At 39.4% G+C, this 25468-nt stretch overlaps 1 protein-coding gene across 1 annotated transcript; it reads left to right on the forward strand.

The window, feature by feature from the left end:
* The first annotated feature begins 6499 nt into the window (after positions 1 to 6499).
* Positions 6500 to 22646, forward strand: slc16a5a (solute carrier family 16 member 5a). Its single transcript, XM_084741453.1, has 5 exons — positions 6500 to 6644; positions 12056 to 12528; positions 17845 to 17988; positions 18360 to 19202; positions 21706 to 22646. Exons 2-5 carry the CDS (start codon positions 12159 to 12161, stop codon positions 21975 to 21977), a joined length of 1629 nt encoding a protein of 542 aa, XP_084597579.1. The 5' UTR covers positions 6500 to 6644; positions 12056 to 12158; the 3' UTR covers positions 21978 to 22646.
* Positions 22647 to 25468: the final 2822 nt, after the last annotated feature.

Raw genomic sequence — 25468 nt, forward strand, 5'->3', positions numbered from 1 at the left:
CCCCGGCCTCGTGCTGCTCTCACGTTCGCCCCCCCCGCAGCCGCCTCTGTTGCCACGCCTCAACTCAACACGACTGTCTCTCGTCTCACATCCTGCAGCACTTGTAGCAACTGTGGCGCAAGCTGAATTGTACTCCTCACGCTTAAAGCCCTGAGATACCTGAGCCTACATCGTCACACAGATTTACATACTGTCAGTGAACGTGCCAGACAGGACGTGTCTTCAGAGGGAAGCCTTTATTTCAGATGTTATGTGACTTTTTCTTTTCCGTGCCAGCAGATAGATACCGACTTGGCCAAAGTATATTTCTCCTCTTGAAATATACGTGACATTAAGTTGCTGTGTGATGTTGCTGTTTTCAAGACTTGTAACAACATCGGATGTTTACTCGCCTGGTTTTAGTCGTATATGTTTTTAAATGATTTATTATTGAATTGCTCAAGAATTCAGTGACTTGTGCTGGCAAAACTGGACTGACAAATTATTTTGTTAATTGATTAATTGGTTTAAGTAATTTTTCTTTACAAAAAAAGTCAAAATTCTTCAATTCCAGCCTCTGAATTGTGAATATTTTCTGGTTTCTTTACTTCTTTATTACAGTAAACTGAACATCTTTGGGTTGAGGACAAAACAAGACATTTGAGGACGTCATCTTGGGCTTTGGGAAACACTGATCAACATTTTTCACCATTTTCTGACCAAACAACTGATCGATTAATTGTGAAAATAATCGACGGATTAAAAGAGCAATATGTAACAATTGTGCATCCAAAAATCCTATTTAATGCACAATCTAAATGTTACATTTTGCATTTATTTCATGTAATCATTTTAATCTCGGTTTATAGTAAAAACCAGACTAATTTAAAGTTAATCCATGATTTAATCAGCTTTAAAATTTAATTCTTGTTGGTGCATCCCAGCCTAAATTCACTGCATAATTCTCTTTTACTAATAGGACAAAAAGATGATGTTAACAGGTGTGAATTTAATGTTGTTACAGGTGTAAATGCAGCCGTGTTATTTGAGCAACTTAATGCAAAGTTTGAGCCATACTTCCACATATCAGATGGAGAGTTGAAACATCTCGTCGTTGCCCATCGTACAGACTGAACTCACATTCGAATCACTGTCCCTAAAAGCTAAGGTGCGTCTAATCTTTATCACTGATCACTTTGATACACCCGTATTTGTATAAAGAACATATTTGATGCAGTTATGTTATATCAAGCATGAACAAAAAGAATGCGTTTAACCAGAAAAAAAAAAAAAACCCTGTACCTTTGCTGTTGTCATGCTCCCTGACCGTGTTCAGTCAGGCCTCAGAGCTCAAACTTTGATGTGACTTCTTCTTCTTCTTCTTCTTTGTTGTTTTGTTTTTGTTTGTTTGTTTTTTTCCTCTCGACTGTGTGTTGTGCAGTTTTATTCTGCTAATATGAGTCGTGAGCAGACAGCGTGCTGTTAAAAATGCCCAAACGTCTCATTTGAGGAGCACTTTTTTTCCCTTGTTGTTCTCTGGGCCTTTGCAAAGCACCTTGGGTGTTGTTTCCCTTCGTCTGTGTCCAGTGTTGTGCCTTTGACCTGTGTTGTGCACAGTTGTTCTCCCCCCTCTTATCATAAGGTGCCTCTCATACCTTAAAAAAGCCAGGAGGCACCTACCCGAGGTATAATGTAAAATGCGGTCTTTAGCTTGTTTTCTATTGTTAGTGTTTCAGTGAGAGGCAAGCCAAACAAATCCATTGTTCCCTGCATTATTTTACATTTCATGACACACACCGATAAACTGAAAAAGATTACCAGCTGCTTTCTTTGTGCCATCGCTTTTGAGCTAAATCCACCCACAATCCCTCCTGGAAGTTCAAAATTGTGTCCGAATCAGCTGTAAACTCTTGTGGTGGTCGGGATTGAGCGAAGCAGGGAGCGATCGAAAGCAGGTTTCCCTCCTCTGCTTGTATCTTAGTAAAACTCCAGCAGTGCACTTGTTATCAGAAAGCGATTTGACTATAAACTCGCCGTCATTTGGCTTCTTTTTTCTTGAGTTGCATGCTGAAGCCACAACTAACGATTCCATTTTTAGATGTGTGTAATCAACCTTTAAAGCACTTAATGTACCTGTCACCTTTGTGAACCCAGTTTTATCTTATCTTGGTTGTGCAGTTCAGTGGTTCCCAAACTGAGGGTTTAGATAGTTAACAAGGTAGGAAAGCACAAAAAAAAATCTGTCAGAGAAATCTGCTTATTTTTTCAGTCTTTCCTCTGACAGTGTCAGTTGTTCCACCACTTTGATCCAGACTGGAAAATTCCAACAACTATTGCCATGAAATTTTGTACAGACATTAATTATCCCCAGAGGATGAACACTACTGACCTCAGTGATGTCAATGTTAGCATGCTAACATGCTAAACTAAGGTGGTGAGCATGGTAAACATTGTACCTGCTAAATATCAGAATGTTAGCATTATCACTGTTAGCATGTTGATGTTTGAATTTAGCCCAAAGTCCCACTGTCCCAGAGTACAGTCTCTCAGCGCTGCTAGCATAACATGTAGACTCTTCGTTTTATGTTGTTATTAGCCTTGCTAGCAACATGGTTGGTCGGTCCACCACTTGATGATGAACCCTACTGAGCTTGATGAGTCAATGTTAGCATGCTAACACGATAAACTAAGATGGTGAACATAGTAAACAATGTACCTGCTAAAGATCAGCATGTTAGCACTGTCACTGTTAGCATGTTGGTGTGTTTATGTTGGCATTTAGCCAAAAGCCTCGCTGTCACTAAGTACGGCCTCGCAGAGCTGCTAACATAACATAACTGTATTCTCTTGTCATCTTGTTTGTAGCTTTGCTAGCAACATGGCTTTAGGTATGATCAGTCAGTTAGTCGACTTAAGTCCAGACTGAAATATCTCAACAACTCTGATATACCATGAAACTTTGTAGACATTATCCCCAAAGGAATACTGACTGTGATGTCAAAGCTAGCATGTTAACATGGTAAATATTTTATCTGCTAAACAACAGCATGTTATCATTGTCACCGTGAGCATGTTAGGGTGTTGATAGTAGCATTTAGCACAAACCCACGCTGTCCCTAAGTACAGCCGCAGAGAGCTGCTAGCATAACTGTGGACTTGTTATCTCGTTATTAGCCTTGCTAGCGACAACATAGCTTCAGGTATGTCCAGTGGGTTGGTTCACCACAGCACTCAAACTAAAATATCTCAACAACTATGACATGCCCTGAAAATTTTTCATCCATGCCCACCAAATTTTTAATTTGTTTGTAATTGTTTTGTAGTTTGGTTTGACCAAAAACCTTTAAAACTACTGTAATTCCCATCAGCCTTCGCTGTGCATTGCACTTAGTAGTTATAGATCAAATGTTAGCATGCTAACATGCAGTAGGGGGTTGTTTAACAAGGTAAAAATGATACCTGCTGTACATGAGCATGTTAGCGATAGGGTTAGCTCAAAGCAACACTAGCATGCTAGCATGGCTGTAGACTCCTGACCTTCTTGTGAACTGGACAGTTTTACTTCCAAATGGGACAAGGACACTTCGCTGAACTGGTCAGAACCGGCAGACATGCGACCTGTGACGAGGACTTGCCTCGTTCTAAACCAGACAGTTTGGGAACCACTGACCTAGCTGAACTTTATAGTGTGATTATCTTAACATTTGAATCAAACACCCATTTTTTAAAAACAAAGAAGAACTTTTGACCATTAGTTCTGACTTTCACCTGCACTAGTTAGTCTACTGATAATGTGCAATTTTAACAAATCTGCAAAAAATATATCTCTGTTGTTTGGGCACGTGAAAACATGAGAGCATGCATTGTTCTAGAGATTATGATGTTGTGTACTGGATTTTGTCTGACCTCTGTGTTAGTGCAAAGTGTATGTGATGCATGGTGGGGGGAGCAGAGGGAAGGCATGGCTCTGTGGTATGTAGGTGTAGATTTCTTGTGTGGAACAGTTGGTCTACAACTAGACATATTCTCACACGTTCTGTTTCTTTGTTGTTTTCTTTGTTTGTTATCTTTGTCATGTCGATTTGACTTAACAGTAGATAAAGAATAGCTAGCTTTCAACGCAAATTAACCAACCAATCAGACTGCAGAACCTAACCACGGTTTAAATATCGCATTTACGCAACCCGCAGGTCAACACAGAAAAAGAAAGATTCTGTTTTTTTAATCCATGGATCATTTTGCCAGTTAATCTGTAAACACCTGCATGCGTTTGTGAACATGCACACTTGTACACTCATTTAGATGTAATGAAAAATGTCACCTATTAACAGTTACTTTGTGTTCATTTATCAACAGTATTGATGTCAAATGTGAATATTGTCAATGGAGACTGTGGAGAAATGTTTGGAAGCTGACAAAACATTTTGTCTGATTGTTTGTTTCACTTTTATTTATTTTATATTTTTTGAATTTTGTCTACCAATGTTGTTTCTTTACATGTAACAATTTTAACAAAAACCCTGTCTGGTTTTTAATCATAAAATGTGTCTGTGTTTTAAGACATGGCTCACTGACTCTTTTTTTTTTTTTTTCTTGGTTCTGTTTACTGTGGATTTAAATTTAAACATCGTGAACAAACACACTGAAGTTCTTCTATCGAGAACATAATGAACAGGGTCCAAGCAGATGGCAAATATTTGGATGCTTGTAAGAAACAAATATTGATAAGACACAAGTGTAACACACAGTCCTGCAGAAAGTGTCAGATTGTTGGCACGTGGGACGTGGGCACGTGGGAATTCAAACCGTCGACCTTTGGGTCCCCAGAGAAGGTGACTTACAGATGACACCACCGGGGAGACGTAGTTTCTACACACCTCATTACAAGTTGTAATAAGATGTGCAAAAACTGGAGCATTTCTATCTATTTAAACTTAAAAAGTCAACAATTCTGACGAAAATCATGCATCATTCTGTTGGTTTCAGGTGTTTTGTCAGATATTTTGGTGACATTTCAACAAACTGATCAAAAAGAAAATGTTGTGCATACATGTCAAATTACGTCAAGATACTAAACCGTTTTACCAATATCTGTGTTGACTTTGGTCACATTTAACTGAAGACTTGAGGAGATATAGAAGTTAATTTATTTTGCATATTTATATAAATATAGAGTGATGGACAATTATTTAATTTGATTATTACTTATTTGCATGTATTTCCATAGCTTACAGCGCAGTGAAGGCTGAATTTGATTAAATCGACAGCAACACAAGGTATGTTTAAACCAGGGCAAATAAAACCAGCAGAAGTGATGGAAGTATTCAGATCCTTTCCTTTACTTTTACTTCAGTAAAAGTGCTGATACCACATTGTAAAAACACTGTTACAAGTAAAAGTTCTGCGTTGAAGTAAAGGTAAAAGCAGAAAAATGCCCCTTCTGACTGTGTCAGTGTTAGCATGCTAACAAGCTAAACAAGGATGGTGAACATGGAAAACATTGTACCTGCATGTTGATGTTAGCATGACGTATTAGAGCTGGGGGTGATGTCATACCCAAGTTGACAGCATTCCAGTAAACAAGTAAAAAAGTCAGGGGAGTCAAAAAAAGTCAAGAGAGATTAACAATTGTGAACAATACCTATTGATAACGACGCATTTTGCAGTATTTTGCACATACAAACATCATCGCAATACATCCACAAATAAAACTTGTACTGTACTGTGTGGATAATTAAGACAGAAGTGCTAATAAACAGTATAGAACACAGCTTTCATTGCTGTTGATGAGTGGGGCAGCCATCTTGGATTTTGAAGATGACTTTCTGAGTCAGAAATCTGACTTCAGGGGTCGCTCCAGTTGAAATTTCCAACTGATGACTCTGAAATTTCAGCCCAAAGCCCCGCTGACCCTAAAAGGCTAACCTCACAGTGCAGCTAGCATAACTGTAGACTCTTGTTATGTTGCTATTAGCTTTGCTAGCGACATGGCTTAGATATGGTCGGTTTTGTTGGTCAGTCCATCACTTAAACTATTTCACCATATTTAATATTGAGGTTATCCAAAAGTAACAAAGTACTCGACTTACATGACTTTAATATTGTGTTATTTGTATTACATTACTGACTACATTTTTAACAGGTAATTAGCTAAGGTCTAATACAGTTTTAATGAAGCATTTTGATTTTCTTTTTTATTTATATTTTTTTAATACTATGATAATTTATATTAATTAATATGAAAACTTTTGACGACCCTCTGAGGGGTTCCTAACCCGCCATTTGAGACCCTCGCTTTAAGGAAAACGGGTCTCCATAGGCACAACACTGTGTTTCTGTAGTATGACTAGTTTAATAGCTAGAGAAGCACACTAGCTGTACACTGTGTCCACCATTACGGCTCATAATGCAGGGTCTCGGTCCTGATAGCACCTTTCGGCCGCCTGTGTGTGTCCTCACAGGAGGGCTGGGCATTTGGGGCTGTGGCCTACACGGCCCGCATCCGACCGTCGCAAGCGGCCATCATCAGTCTCCTCCCACCGAGAACGGGGCGACACTCCTGGAGCTCCGTGACCAGCAGCAGCTGCTGCTCCCCGGCGGCAGTCATCGAGGAGCGGCCGCGCCGGAGAGACGCTGGAGGAACAGAATCAACATTTTAAAAAAAGGTAATTTTTTTTTTTAATTTACAGATTCACTGAAGGGATTTCTGCCTCAGTCGCTTCCTCTTTGCTCCGAAAGTGCTGCGCCAGTGATGTTCAGGTTATTGATCTATATCAGGGTGAAATATCGCAGCTGGGAACAAAAGATTACGTTAAGCTTATAGGTAATTTGTCCTTTTAAGAGTCGATACTTCAATATGATGGTGGCGTGAAAATCCGTGTTCTGGTGGGTTTTTCAGCGCTAAACAAGCCGAAATAATTACGCGTTGCCACGTGGGTGAAGCTGGCAAAAAAGACAGTGTGTTAATTCAGTTAAAAATGTTGACAGAGTAACTATTACAGCCTGATAAAGGTGCCAACGTTCATATCTCACTATCAGACATGTAAAACAGGCGACCATAACGCAGCGCCCTCATCTCTCCATGGGCTGTCCCAGTCTCAGCTGCTCAGCATCACTTTTATTTACCAAGAGAGAAACTCTTCTCTCCTGACAGCCTCCCTCCCTCCTGACAGCTTTAATTACCTACATTTAATCAGGCTGAGGGAGTACATGTAACGGGATTACAGTATTTAGATACAAATAAACGCTACAGTTACTATCAGATTACAAATACATTTAGTAAAATGGGTGATTATTAGCAGGATTACAATTTTATAATGCATTTTAAAATCATGGGCTCAACATCTAATTCAAATAAACATGTAGAGGTCAGACAACCGCTAACCCTAGCTGCACAGAACAACCGCTAATATTACAATGCTAACATTAGCTACACAGGCCAACCCCTAACATTAGCTACAAAGACAAACTGCTATGTTAGCTTCAAAGATCAATCACTGATATTAACTACACAGACTAAGCACTAACGTTAGCTACACAAACCAACCACTAATGTTAGCCCCCAGGACAACTGTTTACATTAGCAACAAAGATCAGCTACTAACATTAGCCACAAAGACTAACCACAGACGTTAGCTACACAGAACAACTGCAGATGTCAGACCACTAACGTTAACATTAACTAGACAAACCAACCACTAACATTAGCTCCACAGACCAACTGCTAATGTTAGCCACAAAGACTAACCACTGACATTAGCTACACAGAACAACCACTAATGATAGCTACAAAGAACAACCACTATTGTTAGCTACACAAAACATTAGACCACTAACATTAACTAGACAAACTAAACTCTAAAATTAACTACTCAGATCAACCGCCAGTCTTAACTTGCAGACCAACCACCAACGTGAGTTACACAGACCAACTGCTAACATTACCTACACGAAGCAACCGCTAACGTTAGCTACACAAACCAATTGCTAACATTAGATACACAGAGCAACTGCTAACTTAAGCTACACCGAAATCCAGTTTGCTAGCTAAGCTGTTATACTATTACTGTCACATTTAAATGTTCATAATTAGCGCTATTAATCTAAACATGCATTCACACATAATGAAGGAACAGCTAAACAAAAAATTAATTAAGTTACAGTGAATATAAAACATTAAATTAGGCCAAACAATTTCACCATATTTGATATTTAGGTAATCCAAAAGTAAGAAAGTAGTCAGGATACATTACTTTTAGCTTACTGACTAACGTTTTTCAACTGGTAATTAGTAACTGTATCAGAATACATTTTAAAGTAGCCTGCATTTAATAAATGTAGAGGAGGAGGATGCAGGAGAGAGTGCAGGAGAGAGTGCAGGAGGTGAAAGAGACAAACAGGATGTCATGGTGTCTCAGATTGCTGAGACATGAGAGGCCTTTTCCCCCTCAGTGACCCAATACACACTCAGAATAGGAAGAGGAATATGAAGGGAAGAACTGCGAGTGATCAGACACACACACACACACACACACACTGTATGGACAGAAGTATGTGGGCACCCCTGTCCTGTCCACACACATGTGTGTCCTCATGTCCTGGGGCTGTTTTAATGGTTTTGTGTGACTGTCATGTGTTATGATTACATTCAAGGGGGTGTATCTATGTTCCCAGGGTCCTAAGTTCTATTATATTCACGTACTCTAACCTGTAATGTGTTATTGTTTTTCTTCTACTTAATACTGGAAGCTAAGCAATGTACTGTTGTGGACAAGGTCAGCAGCAAAACATATTTTAGCCGCTTGATGAGAAACCCCCGTTATATAAGCCATATATAGCTCTCTGTCTCGCTAAGCCAAACTCCATTGCAAAAATCAATAATTTTACATCACCGAATATAGGAGTTGTTGCCCCTTACTCTGTTCTCGATCTTTGAATTAGTTTGTGTTATTGTCTGACCTCGGTGTTTTAAAAGGTTATTTTGGACTCACTGAAATCGCACAATAACGCAAACTAATTAACCGATTGAGGCAGCGGTCGACCAGCAATTCCTGTGTTCTGCGATGTAAAATTGCTAATTTTTCCTACGGAGTTTGGTTGGTGGCGGAGAGCTATATTTGGCTAATATAACAGCAGTTCCCTGTCAGAAGGTAAAGAGGTGAAAATATATACTTATATACTTAAAGTGATATTGATGTTTTTTGCGGGCAAACAACGTTGTTTACCTGGAGCTAATGTTAGCTGCCAGCCTCCTACGGGGACGTATCCCCGACTAGTGGCAGCATAACACCTCAGAGGCAACGGTTAACTGGCATTGTACATGAATAAAATATCGATATATAGTTTGACCGACTAGTATTTCTAATAACTATAAGCGAGGGTGGCAATGTTTAATAGTGTAGTCGAATAATTATTGTCAGAGAGGAGTAAAGAAACCAGAAAATATTCACATTTAAGAAGCTGAAAATAGAGAATTTTGACTTTTATAAAAAATGAGTCAAAACTGTAGTGGAATACAGCTACCTTTTGTTGCCTCGGCATGTTGAGCTCAACCAGCTGCTGCGTAATAAAATCTATGACCACAGGCAGAACGCAGCTCAGGCTTTAGCAGGTTGTACAAGCAGCACGAGACAAAAACTGACGTATAAGCATGACAAATTGTTTAATGGAGGGATTATTTTGTGGTTGTTCAGCAGGTTGTACGAGCAGCTTGAGGCAAAAACTGAAGTGTTCACTGGACAAATAGTTGTTAAACGGAGGGATTATTTCTGAGTTGTTTAGCAACCTGATCAAAAGTGTAGGAGAAAACATTTTTCACACAAAAGGTCTTGATTTGCAAAGAAATTGCAAAATGAATGATTTTTTAAAATCCTCACTTTCAAAAAAAAAAAAAAAACTCAAAAAGATCTTTTTAAAAATGACAATGGAAGATTTTGCAAAAATTAATTTTAGTGTCATTTTCATGAGTTGAAATTTAGGGGTTAGGGTTCAGGACAGCTGCCTTCCAATTTAAAGTATGCTAAAAAAAAAATCTGATTTTATACATGTCAAACTTTTGATTACAATAGTTAATAGAAGGATCATAGTTAACGTCTAAGATTTGCACACATGAATGTATGAGTCCAGTGAGTTATATTCTCAGGAGGAAGCTGCTCTGCTGCTCAGTAGTTGTCCATCTGGAAATGGCATTAAGGGTATTTGTGGGGGAAACTCTACTGGAACATTTGCACAGAGGGCTTTTCATTCATCAGTTTTCACAAGTGCATGTTAGACTCATGCTGGCCAGATTCCTTAAACCGTATCAGACCACTCCTTTGTTAGCTCAGGCACACTCTGACCTGCAGACATGAAGTCCTGGATGTCAATTTCTGATTTTAAATGCTGATAAAGCTGAGGTCTCATAGCCCCGAGGGACCTGCAGTACAGGAAATGAGTGTCTGCAGACACTCAGGGCTTATATTCTGCCCAGGAGACAAGAAATCTAAAGCTGGGTTGCATCAACAAGGATTCAGTTTTAAACCTGATTAAATTGTGATTTAACTTGTTATTGTTATGTTCCACTAAACTTAGATTAGCTTAAAATTAAGAAAGATCACATTAACACCTAACTTTAAACCTCTGTTTAGTTTTTGTTTTAAATTTAATTTTGTGGCACCAAAAACTTTAAACTCTAATTTAAAATGAGATCCAGTATTAAATTTAAACTCACACTTAAGGAGGTTTACCTTTTCAAGATGGACTGAGCAAAATAATCAAACTCCTCAAAGAAAGTTAAAGGACAGACTCAACCCAGTTGAGTTTTATGGTGGGTTTTCTTTCTTTCTTTTACTCAACTTAATAACTCAACTTCTCATTTCTCCTTCTTTAAGTTTTTCTTAAAGAAGGAGAAATGAGAGCTTCTCTGCAAAATCATCTAATCATCTAATCATCAACTAGGCTAACTAACTTAGTTAGCTAGTCACCAAACAATATAACAGTTTTTTTTTTAAAAGTGTCTTAGCTAGAAAGCAATCAATGTAACATTTTACTTAATTTTAGCTAGCTAGCATACAACATAACATTTTTTTCAACTAGCTAGCAAACAATATAACATTGTTGACATTTTTAAAATATCTTAGCTAGATAGTAAATGATGTAACATTTTATTCACTTTTAGCTAGCTAGCAGACAGTATAGTATTTAGCTTGGCCTTTATCTTGCTAGCATAAAATATAACAGTTATTTGTTAAACGTTTTAGCTAGATAGCAAACAATATAACATTTAGCTAGGTCTTTATCTATCAATGTAACATATTCAGTTTAACCAGCTAGCATACTATATGTTGTTTTTTTGTTTTTTGTTTTTTTGTTTTTTTTTAGCTAGCTAGCAGACAATGCAACATTTTGTCAACTCTTTAGCAAGCGAGCTAGCAAACAATGCAATATATTGTCACCCGACAGCGCTCAAAAATCTTTTTTATTTGTTTATTTATCATTTCCACATTGATTTAACTTTAATTTCAGTTTACATCACTAAACTTGGATTAGTGTTTTGTTGCCTTGCATTTGCTAAAAAATAATCAAGTATAAAAAGGACATCTGTAAAACAGAGCATCAGAAAAACTCTTTTTTTCTCTGCCATTGTCAAGAAACAAGCCAACAATACTTGCTAACTAGTGTAGGTGACTGTGTTTAGGGAATTTCTCTGCCCTCTGTTAGATAAGCCCCTCCCACAAAAAAAGTCACACACTTTTTTGCTTTTAAATGTCCTATATAAATGAAGTTGACATCCACATCGAGTGAAGAAACCATAAAATGTTCACATTTAAGAAATTGGAATCAGGGCATTTGGATATTTTTATCAAAAAATGACTCAAAATGGACAAACTGATTATCAAAATATTTTCAAATTAATTGAATTATCAATTAATTGTTGCAGCTCAAATAATCTTTACCAACAGAGAAGGTGTTTATAGTTTTGCAGATATGTCAGTGTGGATCAAAGTGGTAGACTGACCGATAGACGGATGTTACCACACATAAGAGCCACTTTAGCTGCTCTACACAACCTGATGGATTGTTTGCTTTGTCGCTGCAGGTATCCTCAAAGGTCGCAGCACTCACAGTGACATGGGCCTCAAAGGTAATTGCACACCCTGCAGAGCTAACACAGAAGCCTTGCCAAAACTGCCTGGAAGAAAATGACTCAGAGAAATGGAATCCGAGGGACAAGCGATGGCCGCCTCCGCTCGCAGGCCTCCGTGGTTTGTGAGCAGACCAACGGTATGGAGCGGGAGAAAACGCCAGAGGCCAGAGACGACTGTGAGTCCGAGGAGGGGGGGCAGGGAGGGGAAGGCAGACGCTCCGCGGCTGTGACGGGAGCGGTCACGGCTCCGGACGGCGGGTGGGGCTGGGTGGTGCTGGTTGCCACCATCTTGGTCCTGGCTTTGACCCTGGCATTCCCTTCCTGCGTGGGAATCTTTTACACCGACCTGCAGAATGAGTTCCACGCCACCAACAGTGAAACCTCCTGGGTGCCCTCCATCATGACGTCAGTGCTTCATGCAGGAGGTAAAGTAGGCAAACCAGGAAGTCAACTGGCCTGTAATAAATAATAATAATAACCTTCATTTCTTTACTCATTTTGTTGTGTAATTAAACCACAGGTGGAAAAAGTTCACACACTCTTTACCTCAAGTAAAGAGGTACAGATACTCTGTAAATAAGTATAAAAGTCATTTCTACTGGCTGTCTTTGCAAAGCTAACTGAACCAAACTTTTTCTCCACTTTTTTGTCTCTTTTTGTCTTAATGTCTATTACATTGTTTTCCCCTTGTGTCTTTGATGTAGTTTTTGTTTTGTTACGTCTTTGATGTAGTTTTTGTCTTGTTACGTCTTTGATGTAATTTTTGTCTTGTTACGTCTTTGATGTAGTTTTCACCTTGCTACTTCTTGTTACAACTTTACATCGTTTTCACTTTTCTTGTTGTGTTTTTTCCGTTATTTTCGTCCTGTTGCCTCTTTTACGTTGTTTTCGTCTTATCACAGTTTATGTCATTTTCATCTTGTTATGTCTTGTTTGTTGTTTTCTCCTTGTTTTGTCTTTTCTGACATTTTCATCTCCTTAAACATAGTTTTCGTCCTGTTCCATCTTCTGTGTTGTTTTTGTCTTATGTCTTTTACTTTGTTATCAAGTTATTTGCGTCTTTTGCATGGTTTTTGTCTTGTTCTGTCTTTTATGTCATTTTCATCTTTTTACGACTTTTACGTCGTTATCGTCTTGTTGTGTCTTTTGCGTACTTTTTTTTTATTGTGCAAAGAAACAATTACATAACAAGTGAAGATAAGTGCATATATAACTCAAACAAGATTAGACAATAGTCCAAAACAAAAACAAGGGACAAAAGAGAAAACTGGGACTGACACTAGTAGTAATAGTAGTAATGAGCCTGTTTTGAAAATGTAAGGAGTAGTGAGGACAGATATTTTAGTTAAAATGTAGGGAGTAAAAGTAAAAACTTGTCAGAAAATTAAATACTCAAGTAAAGTACAGATACCTGAAAATCCAACTCATGTACAGTGATATAAGTATTTGTATTTAGTTACTTCCCACTTCTGAATCAAAGAATGGTACATTGTATATTTTAGCTGAAATAATTCAACCATATCATTACTTTATTTGCCCCCGAGCCTCAGGGTAACAAACTCAGGGTATCTACCTGCTGTTGTTGTACGGAGGAATTGTGAAATCTGATCTTGGTGTCTTGGTGTGTTTTAGGGTTTCTTGCTGTGTTGGTGTTGATTTTAAAAAGATTACTCCATGAGAAAGTGCAGCCTGCTTATCACCCCACAGCCCAGAGGGCCTTCAATATTTGCGGCACACAAGAATTCAGGGTTACACAGAAATAAAATGATGATACAAACTTGTAACTGTGTAACTGAAAGATGAAATGCCCCATTCATTACTTCACAGAGAAAAAACTGAACTCATAAGCAATAAAACACACCTGTTTAAGTCAATACACTCAGAGGCTTTAATGCTGCAGCCTTACCTGGTCTGGTATGAACATATAACGATAGTAGGTGGAGCTTCTGGGTTTGAAAAGTGAAGCAAAACAGGGGGAGACTTTGCTGTTTTGTTTCTTCACGAGTTAATGGTCTCAGTCGCTTAGTCTCAAGTCTTCTTCTATACAGCTTGATGTTCATTTTGTAAATCTTTGACCCATTTAGAGTTAAAACAGACAATAAAGTTAGGGTTGGGTGTCGCTGGGGTTTTTCCGAGACTGGTCCTAAAACTTTTCAAGTAGTTCCTGTGCGTAAACAGTGCCTGACCCCAATTGTAGATTAAATGAGGTTTGCTTAGTTTAATTCTTTCTTTACTGCCTAGCTGGTCGGCTAATAGAGCTGTTGGATTTAGTAGCCCGACATGGCATTTTACTTGCCCCAGGCAAGCAGACAATCCTCATTGTTGAGCTGCGAGTGTTATATACATAAATTTTCGAGTCTGCTGATCACTGTACAAAGAATACTTTATCCACCCATGAAGCCTCTGGGTGACCTCAGTGTTGTGCGCAGAGGGACTATCTCTCCACTCAGAAATGTCAACTTCCTTTCTCACATTATGTAACCTGCATGAAACAGGGAAGTAGTGTTGGCTGTGCACGGCCATGAAAAGTTAATACGGAGGATCAAGGTGAATGTCTGGCTACTAATCAGTTATACAGTGACTAATCACACCTGTTATTTATTTTGGTAGCAGGATGTAGATTTTTTTTTCACCTTGTGCCTGTGAGAAGTCTGTTAGTGTCGTCTTAAAGCTGGTCAAACACGGAGAGGAGCTTTGGAGGGGTGAGGATAGTTTCACAGGATATCCAACACTTTGAAAACACTAACTGGAAGGAATGTGTCTGTGTCTCACATCGTCCAGGAGACTTTCTGCATTAGAGGGATTAGAAACAGGATTTTTAAGATGTTAACTGATATCGTGGAAGGTAGAGCTGCAATGATAAATCGATTAGTTGTTGACTATTAAATCAATCTACTGCTATTTTGATACTTGATTAATTGGTTTGGGTATTACTGAGTGTTTTAAGTTTAAAAAAAGTAATTTCAGCCCCTCAAAGTTGTACTTTTTTATTTGCAGGCATATGAAACAACTTTTAGTCAAGTAAACTTCTAAAATGATCATATTTTATAATTTTACTGTCATCTATTGTCCGTTTATTCTGATTTATTTTTTCTCCATATACCTATAACTATAGATATCAGAGAAGCCAGCTTGTAAACATTTTCAAAAGTAAGCTAAAAACCTTTCTCTTCACTTCAGCCCTGAACTAGTTATGACTTTCTTGATTCAGGCCTGAAACTCTGCTTTGCATTTCGTTTCACACTCCTGCACTGCTGCACTTCTTTTAAAATGATGTATTTTCCTTCATTTTATTAATTCTGTATACTTGTTGTTGTTTTTATCTTTAATTTTTTTATTATTATCTCAGTGTTTTTTTCCATCTTATTTATTCATTCTAGTTTAATCCTGCTGGCCAGCTACACATTAATGAAAATCTGCCTGTGAGTCATTATTTTAGTCGACAAAATCCACCGTCATCAGCTAGAAATAAGAATCTGCTTTTGTTTACTTTTCTAAAGAATCAAAGACCTCGTGTTTCAACAGTTGCTCCCAGTTTGAGGTTAAATCTGAGAATGGAAATGGAAAGCTTGGCAGGCTTAGCAACAGTAACTAAGGAGGGCGGGGCTTAGCGAAGGGTCGATTGTGATGATAAGATAATAAGCAGAGGTAAAATGAAGAGACTGAAAATAAATGCTGCAAAAAACACTGCAATCGTTTCTCCAAACAGGAAATATTATGATGAGAAGTGCAGATCAGGCGGAGAATATTATGAGTATAGAATATTAATATGTTGAAAGTAAAGTGGGCGACAGTGAACTTAAGAAGTGTCAGTGAAGTGTCCACATCATCTGCTACCACCAAATGGCACACAACAGTAAAGTGGTACTTGGAGAGCTCAGTATTTTCTGAGGTGGTACGCGGTATAAACAGTTTGAGAACCAATGATCCAGGACGCCCTTGTCTCCTGCTGACATTACTTCGTTTCAGAGGCTGCAGCAGGCTTTTTTTTAAAGGTTGAGTGTAGTTACTGACTAAATAATGCTCCACAGATTGGCTAAGTTTTGTGCTTTCATGCTGCTGTGCAACATTTAAAACGTTACATACTTATTTGGGAGTGCTGACGTCTTAATTTGCTAGTTTATGGTTTTTGGGTCTGCACCCATCACACCCAAAAGACATTTGAGTTCAGCTCGCCAGGTCTTTTGTTTGAAATATTTTATCCTTTAAGCTGCAGAACAAAGTAGAGGTATGTAGACAGTTTGACCAGTTCAGGAGAATAAAGAGCTTCAACAGTGTGGTGTGATGTGATAATTGCACACAGTTCTCGTGGTTTTTGGAGGCAGGAATGCTTTGATCTCATAAATTTTTCCTGAGCTGACAGAAATGTGGCCAGAATCTCAGGTTTATCTTCATTAAGCTGCATAAAGTTTGATCCGCTTCAACATCAGCCAAAGTTCCCTGGGTATTTTGTGGCTTGAAGAAAAAACTCTGAGACTGTAATGTCAGTTGACTTTAAAGTAGATTACAGGCCTGGGCGGCAGGGATGGGTCAACATGTCTGTGATTGGTATCAATACACATATTTATGATTTCTTATGTGTATGGACTATTTCAACAATGTAGATCCTTTGGGATGTCTGTTATATTTGATTATCTAAACTGCAACAATTTAATGTGATGTTTTTTAATGTTTTGTATTATACTGGTCATTTGTTTTGATTTCTTTTTCTGTTACCTGCCTTGGGACTACAGACGCAAATAAGCATTCTTGCTAACTCTGGCATATATGCATCATGTATTACACACTGATGTTCATTAATGTGCTCTATACTTGTTAAATATATAAATAGACATGACCTAAAACAAGTAGATGCAGAATTGACCCATCTGAAGTCACTGTGTGCTCCAATAACATTTGAGCAAGTTGAGCAGGAAAATGTCTCCTTTCCTGTTTCCTGTACTTAGATATGTTCTGTCCCAGGCCCGTCTATGTTGAAAGGAAAACCAAATTTTGGTTTTAAAGTTTGTTCGGATTCACTGAAGTTAAACTATAACACAGATAAACTTACTGATCGAGAAGCGATAGCCTGGCAACTCCTATGTTCTCCGAGCTAAAATTGGTAATTTTCCCAATGGAGTCTGGTTGCTTTGTAGAGAATAATGTTTGTCTTTTTCAGCGTTAGGTTCCCGTTGGAAAAGGCTGTCTGACAGCAAGGTAAAGTGATGAAAATATTCTAAATATAGCATACACTTAAACTGACATTTTTTTTAGCTTAGCTTCTGTGTTGGTACTCCTGCTGCTTCTCCAAACTGGTGATGTCTCAACCACCATTTAGTGTAGTTCATACACTGACTATAGATGAATACCTCAAACAGCCTCAATTAAAATAGTCTGAACTGTCCCTTTAAATGAAAAATTGCAAACTTTAGTCTTTAAACACTTAAAGCACTCTGTTGCCTGAGTGTTTGGTTTACGTAGGCTCGGTTAGGTCCAGGAATTATCTCCATCAGTACCTTGCAGCCATGTTGCCTAACAACAAAGGCACCTCCACTGTGTGTTGAATTTACCACCCCTGTCTGTGACCTTTAACCAATATACCCCACTGATTTCAGTACTTTTCATTCAGCTGGTACAGATTACAGCATGTTATGTGAAACCCTCTGCAGGATTAAGAGAATGACCACGCCTCTGCCGTGTAAGCCTTTGACCGTTTCTGCTCCGGTATGCATTAAACTAAGAGCATTACATTTGATCCACAGGTCCCTTTTGTAGCGTGCTGGTGGAGAGACTTGGTTGCCGGGCGACGGTCATGTTGGGCGGAGTCCTGAGTGGGCTTGGAATGGCTGCCAGTTCATTTACCCAGTCCATCAGCCAGCTCTACATCACAGCTGGGGTTATTACAGGTCAGCAAACATTTAACACGTTTATCCTGCTGAGCTGACACTTGATGACAACTCAAACAGTAGAAACATCAGATGCCAGTGGCTTAAGAAGATGGAAGTACCAGATATTATTCTCAGGAGTGGTTTAAACCGCTGCTTCCCAAACTTTTTTTTATCGAGGGATCCATTTCACAACATGAACATTCCCTCATAACAACAGTCAATTATACAGAAATAACAAACCTTAGAATGCTGTAATCGACCAATCAGAATCAAGTATTTAACAAAGCCATGCAATCACTTGTATATATCTATATATTTATATGTACGTTTTTAAATCAATAAAGACAATATTATCCATGATGTTGTCTTGACTTCTTTCATCGTTGCAGGTCTTGGTTTCTGCTTCAGCTTCCAGCCAGCTGTGACCATCCTTGGGCACTACTTTGTGCGTCGGCGTGCGTTTGCAAACGCCATGTCATCCACGGGCACGGCCCTGGGTCTGTGCACTCTGCCCGTCCTGGGTAACTACCTCCACACGGAGCTGGGCTGGAGGGGCAGTTTCCTCGTTCTGGGGGCCGTCCTGCTCAACTGTTGCGTGTGCGGAGCGGTGATGAGGCCCCTCCAGCCCGCCAAGCGCCGAGGCCAGCCGCTGATGAACCACGGACCCCTGCCGCCAGAGGAGGAACACATACAGAAGGAGGGAAAGGGGTGGGTGAGGACGATAGGGAGCTTCCTGTTGGCTTCCATGAGCAAACACATGGCCTTTGATCAGTTTTGCAACAACTCTCGTTACTGTGTGTACGCTATAGGCATCACCTGGATGATGCTGGGGTTTGTGGTGCCCCTGGTGTATCTGGTTCCCTACGCCACAGCCAACAATATGGAGCAGGGCCGCGCCGCCGCACTGCTCTCCATCCTGGGCATCGTCAACATCGTGGTGCGGCCGCCCTTCGGCATCATCTTCAACATGCCCTGGTTCAAAGGGCGACACATTTACGTCTTTGCCTCGGCCCTGCTGGTCAACGGGCTCAGCAACAGCATCTGCTGCATCGGGCCCAGCTTTAATGTACTGATGATCTACGTGGCCGTCTACGGGCTGTCCATGAGCGTGGTGGGCTCCCTGATGTTCACCGTCCTCATGGACATAGTGGAGATGAGCCGCTTCCCCTCAGCCCTGGGGCTGCTCGCTATCATGGAGAGCATCACGCTGCTCATTGGGCCTCCACTGGCAGGTAAACACACACAGATGGGGAGAACAGATATAGTGAGAATGTAGGACACAAGTCACATTACATCACATTACATCCAGAAATCTACACAGAATTTGTCTCAACATGATTTTACGGGATTCAGGCAGGTTAAAGTTTTAGATATGATCAGCTTTATACAGCTGCTCTGGAGGCAGAATCGGTTCGTTGGTTGAGTGAAAAATAAAAACACCACCGTGTCCCTCACTACATGCCCTTAACAGTAGTCTCTTTATAGTTATTTATAGTTTCATCATCATTGTTCAAACTTCCATCTAAGCGCTTAATGAGGGTTTCCCAAATCTTCCATTTCAACATGTAAAGGTCCACTTGTTCAGGCAGTGTCATAACATGTGCATCAGAGTGTCTTCTCACCCCCCGGCATTTTCAGCATAAAGGACCGTCCCTTTGTTTGGCCTTGTATAATTTGATGGTGTCCAGTAGACTTCTTAAATTGAGTGAGCCTGGTTTTAATTTCTCTTGACATCTTTTTGAAATGTCCACTTCTCTTCTGTAAATGATGTGCCCAGATCGGACTCCCACACCAATGTAACGTTCTGTCAAATCTTCAGGTAGCTAGCTAACACTGTAATGTTTTGTCACCTTTTTAGCTATCTAGCAAATGTTTTGTTAAGAAAGACAGAGCAGCAAAAAATTAACTGTTTTACTCCCGTTACTCTTTTATACGTACTTGGTCCCAGCAGCACTTGAATTCTCTAGATTTCTGCTTTATGAGTGGACTTAATGAGTCTTTTTTCCCAATGTGAACACACTACATGCTTAAAAAGTGGCTTTGAGTAGTAGAGCAGCTCAAGTTAATGAATAAAAACTTGAGTCTTTAATCGTCTGTCGGGTGCAGAGGTGTGCGTGTCAGAGCTGTGTCCTCTAGATTGTGATCACCTCTGCCAAATGCATGTAAGTGGTATTTACCGTGTGCTCTGAGAGGCGATGAAATGAAACATCCAGAGCAGCTCTGCCTCTGAGAAACATTAACAATATAAAGACTAATGGAGCATTAGGAGGTTTCTTGCCCTGCAAAGTGCCCTGCACTGGTGTCTGTGTGCTGTGTGCTGTGGTGCACACGTCTCTGCTTGTGTGTTATATGAATGACAGAGCTACAGAAATAGAAGGTTCACTCTCCTGAGGCTTGAGGCTGCTGCTGTAAATAACATCATGTTCTCTGTCAATTTGGCCGCCACACAGAACAAAAGAAACAAGTCTGCAGTGGTGCAAGAAGTATTCAGATCCTTTACTTAAAGTACTAATACCATACAAGTACTGCAATCAACATCTTACTTAAGTAAAAGTATGTAGGTTTAACCAGCAAAATGTGCTTGAAGTCAGTCTTCTGGACTTTTTTCAAAGTACAAATTAAATTGACAGACAATATTCTGAGTGTACACACACTTTACACTGTACACCACTGAAACTAAAGCTAATCTTATAGTCAGTTCATTATCATGACCTCCAATTAAAAAAATGCTTCACTAGGTGGAAATTTCAGCATAATAGCAGCTAATGTTAGACACGCAGACTAACAGCTAATATTTGCTACACAGACCAACCACTAATGTTAGGTACAAAGACTAACCGCTAATTTTAGATACACAGACCAACTGCTAACGTTAGCTACACAGACCAACCACTAATGTTAGCTACACAGACCAACTGTTAATGTTAGCTGTACAGACCAGTCACTGATCTTTGCCACACAATTCAACAGTCAATGTTAGCTACATGGACCATTCACTAACATTAGCTGCACAGAAATCCAGTTAGCGAGTCCTTTTTGCTTCCTTGCCCCTAATTTCAAATTCCTGCTCGGCCCATAGACTTTACATTTCAAGGCTGAGTAGCAATGCCCTATCTAGGTTTATGTATTATATCTATGACAACCATTAATTATTATAAGTATAAAGTATAAACTAAGTCGAGTACTTGAGTAAATGTACGTAGTTTTATTCCACCACTGCCAGTCAGTGCCTCTTTCTGGAGGAGTGGTGTTTAGTTGCAGCAGGGTTTTAAAAAAGGCCAGAGGCTCCCTGTCTCAGATGACAGGTACGTTTCCCACGTGCTTTTTTAGTCGAGCAGTGATGTAACCACAGATACTAACCACAGATACGAACCACAACAGGATCATGTTACACGTCATGCATGGTTTGCTCTTTAGTGTGATCACACACAACTGAAAAATGAAGAACGCACATGAGTGGCTTGAGTTTTCTGTGGGAAACTGTAAGCTGCAGAAGAAACATGTGTGACACTTTATTTTTTTATGGGTGTGTGAATCCCCTCCTCTGGCTGTAGCTAATACACTGATTATCAATAAGTACCTGATACAACTCCACTCTGAGCTTCCTGACATGCTGCAGTCTAGTCCTCTAAATATATTTGTTCTCAGTTTAGATTCTGAGTATTCATCAGACACAAACACAAACAAGTAAATACAAAAATGAAAGTAATATTGATGTTTTTGTCGTTGTTGTAGGCATCCTGGTGGACAGGACGGGCCAGTACTTCCACGTCTTCTTTGCCTGCAGTGCCGTCGTTGCCTCGTCTGCCGTGTTCCTCATGGTGTCTTTTTGCTGGCTGGATAAAAAGGACAGGAAGTTGTCAAAGCAGGGTCCGCCCTCCGCGCTGCCTGACCCGGCGAGACCCGCCGTGGACGTCGCTCCCGGCTGTCAGTACAGCAGCGTGCCCACGGAGGGAGACAAAGACAAGGCCTCGACCAACGGGGCAGAGTACATCACCAGCCTCTGAACCTGCTCACACTGTGTGTCACCCTGGGTCACAAATTATTCTGTAATGTTTGCGGCAGCTTGCTTGGTGCACCAGATGTTGCAGAGTTTGTTTTTCTGTGGTTGAGTGACACTTGCCCCGACCTGGAAGCCCTGCCATCTGCTACGCCATAAAAGTTAAAACAAACACGATGAATAATTTGCACTGTTTGACCGAGGTTGGACACTTGATCCTACGAACCAAAACGAACAGATGTGCACTTACAACTGCAATGTGATTGTACTGTTTATTGTAAAATGCTGCTGATCTTACCTACGTGATCACACAATCTCTCATACGTGAGGTTTCTCACTTTATCAAGCCAAGAGACACACACCTGATCCTTTATAGTCTACTGGACACTTTTGGGACCCAGTCACTGTGTTTCCCATGAACTTTTATGATTGAAATGTCATCTGCAGACCTAATGCATGAAATTCAACTTGGTTGCTAAAAGTAGCATGGTAAGCCATTTGTGTAATTAGCATAATTAGCTAATTATAAAGTAAAATACACAAGAAACTGGTTGGAATCCTTCACAAACTTCTCAGAAGTTAATTTTAATGTTAATGAACTTAAAATATAAAAGAACATTTATAGCCCCACTGTCATGACCTTATTAGCATATTTATAATTGATTATTAATTGATCTAATTTGAGTGTTACTATGTTGATAATCGGTTTGAGTCACTTTTAAGGGGAAAAAACCTAAAAATTCTCTGATTTCAGCTTCTTAAATGTGATTATTTTCTAGTTTCTTTACCCCTCTATGACAGTAAACTGAATATCTTTGAGTCGTCAACAAATCAAGGTATTTGAGGACGTCATCTTGAACTTTGATCTGTATTTTTCACCATTTTCTGATATTTTATGGAGCAAACAGCTAATTGATTAGTGGAGGAAATGATCTACAGATTAATTGATAATAAACATAATTGTTACGGGGAAGACTTACGTGTGTTTCACATGTTTAGACCTATTTTTCATATTGTGACAGGAGTAATTAATCGATTAATAATCAACAGATTAATGGACAGTGAAAATAATAAATAGCCACAGCCGTAAACAACACCATATTTAATGAGAATAAGACGAAATATTATGTTGCTACAGTAACATAAATAGAAAAAAACCTGATAGTAAAAACAAAATAAGCCAAAAATCTCCTTTGATCAATCATAGCTAAGATATTCATGTTGGTTAACCAGCAACAAACAACTATAAATAATTTACAAGCTTAAACGTATCAGGTTGCTAATGTTAGCTAGATGGCAGTTAAGCTAACTAACATACAGTTACATGTCTTTATCCTGTAGGTTTTGGGGAGGGGGACTACACATCACGGCTCATAAAATCTTCTTCAGCACATGTTACCAGTGATCAGGGCTTCAGGATTTCTGGATGTCACAAACATCGACTCTTTAACCAGAAGCAGCCATTTGGCAGTTTATTACCTCATTGTGCTAATTACATGCAACTCTTAGCACCAAGGTTTGTCTTTATGTGTTCAGCCTGTAGATGACATTTTAATAATACAAGTTCATGGGAAACAACATGGCTGGGTTTCATATATGCCATATAGAGGTTTCCTGTAGGCTACATGTTGAAGAAACCACACAGAATCAGAGCTGTACTGAATAGTCGAACAACCTTCATTTGAATGCTGCAACCAGCTACTGCCGCGTAGGTACGTGCACGCATCCACGTGTAAAGGTTTATTGAGTTAATTAAAGGGGCGTGGCTAAGGTATAGGGGGTGAGGCGACCCATCACAAAGGAAAAATACACTCTGCTCAGTCCAATAATGACTCTCACAAGTGCCTGAAACAAACAGGCAATAAGTTATGGGAGGGGGCGTGGCTAAAGTATGTGGGAGGGGTAACTCACAGCATTGAAATAGTCTCTGCTGAGATCAGTGATGCCCCTCAAAAGTATTATATTGTGTCCCTGAGAACTGCAGACAGCACAAAGGGCCTTTAAATTAACAGCATTCACATATGAAATTGAACTTTGAAGCTGTGAATTCTGAGTTTGAGTTTTGACCCTTTGAGGTTCCTGTAGCTGCTCAGTGTGGGGTGTTGAGGTCAGAGAAATAGACTGAGTTAGCAGCACTTTGTTTCCACAGAGCAGAGGAAATGTATGCTTTAAAGTCTGAGCACACATGTCGTTTTACGTCAGCCATGTGAAGGTAAATGGATTCGTTTGTTGAGATAAGTTTACCACAATGCTAATTTCTGTTAGCGCACCAATGGGAATTCCCATTATGAGTTAGCATTAAGCTAAATTTGTTACACACACACATATGTATACATATATATATATATATATATGTATATATATATATATATATATATATATATATACATATATATATATATATATATATATATATATATATACACACATATATACATATATATATATATATATATATATATATACTGTTCTTTTGATAAGTCATATATATATAACCTTTATTATTATCAGACACTAAAGATCTGCTTGCTGACAGATTCAAACTTCATTGCACAACAGAAGACTGATATGTCCAGCATTAAATATTACAATTACACAGAAAATTAGTATTTTATACAACACGTGGTGTTTGTTGTCAAAATTATGAGCCAATCAGAGCCTGTCAGCTTGTCAATCAGGTGACAGCCAGGCGTTTGCAGTCGGTGGAGAGCAGCTGCAGCATCTGGCACTACAAACTGCGGCCGCCTCGATCTCATGAGGTTATTGTTGCCCACATGTGCAAGTCGGGATCAAGTCGGGACACAAATCTAACCAGCATGCACTATGCGGCGATCACCGCTGATCAATTCTGCGCAGGCCTGGATCATCTCGAACGCACCCTAGTGTCACAGCAGCTGAGTGTCAGCAGCTGAAGTTTCTTCAAAAAGCCCAGTAGTGGTGTTGATAAAAGAGGTACGGTGTGGATTCTCTGTTCAGCTTGTTTGGACTGAATATTAATTAAAAATGAATGAAAAGTAAATGCTATTGAATATGTAATTATTATCATTTTAAAAATTAAAGTGACAGGTAAAAATAGATTATGACAGGATTTTTATGACCCTGTCAGTCAAAATGACAGACAATGAAAAAGTCTAGGACAACCTCTGATATATATATATATATATATATATATATATATATATATATATAATGAGATATATATATATATAATATATAAATGATGCTTAAGATAATTTTTTTCTCCACTGTTTTGTTGTAGGCCACTCCCATTGCCACGCCCCCTTTTGCCCGTTGCCATGAACACAAACACACATCTTCACACACACACACACACACACACACTTGACCTCTGTAACAAATTTCAGCCTCCTGGGGTGAAAACTGTGGCCGCCAAAGGCTGGGAAATTTTGGTGGACCGACCGACTGACTGACGGAGCGACTTATACAGCTGCTGGTCGCAGCTAAAAAAAGTGCAAGAAAAATCCACAGACTCATCCT

The sequence above is a fragment of the Lutjanus erythropterus genome, chromosome 17 (assembly GCF_056507025.1).
Source record: "Lutjanus erythropterus isolate fLutEry1 chromosome 17, fLutEry1.hap2, whole genome shotgun sequence".
Lineage (NCBI taxonomy): Eukaryota > Metazoa > Chordata > Actinopteri > Lutjaniformes > Lutjanidae > Lutjanus > Lutjanus erythropterus.

What these genes read in the sequence shown, in the direction of transcription:
- slc16a5a (XM_084741453.1), top strand. Translation starts at nt 12,159, where the DNA reads ATGACTCAGAGAAATGGAATCCGAGGGACAAGCGATGGCCGCCTCCGC. An exon ending in CACAGCTGGGGTTATTACAG is followed by an intron (nt 17,989 to 18,359) that starts GTCAGCAAACAT and finishes TCATCGTTGCAG; the next exon opens with GTCTTGGTTTCTGCTTCAGC. An exon ending in CATTGGGCCTCCACTGGCAG is followed by an intron (nt 19,203 to 21,705) that starts GTAAACACACAC and finishes TCGTTGTTGTAG; the next exon opens with GCATCCTGGTGGACAGGACG.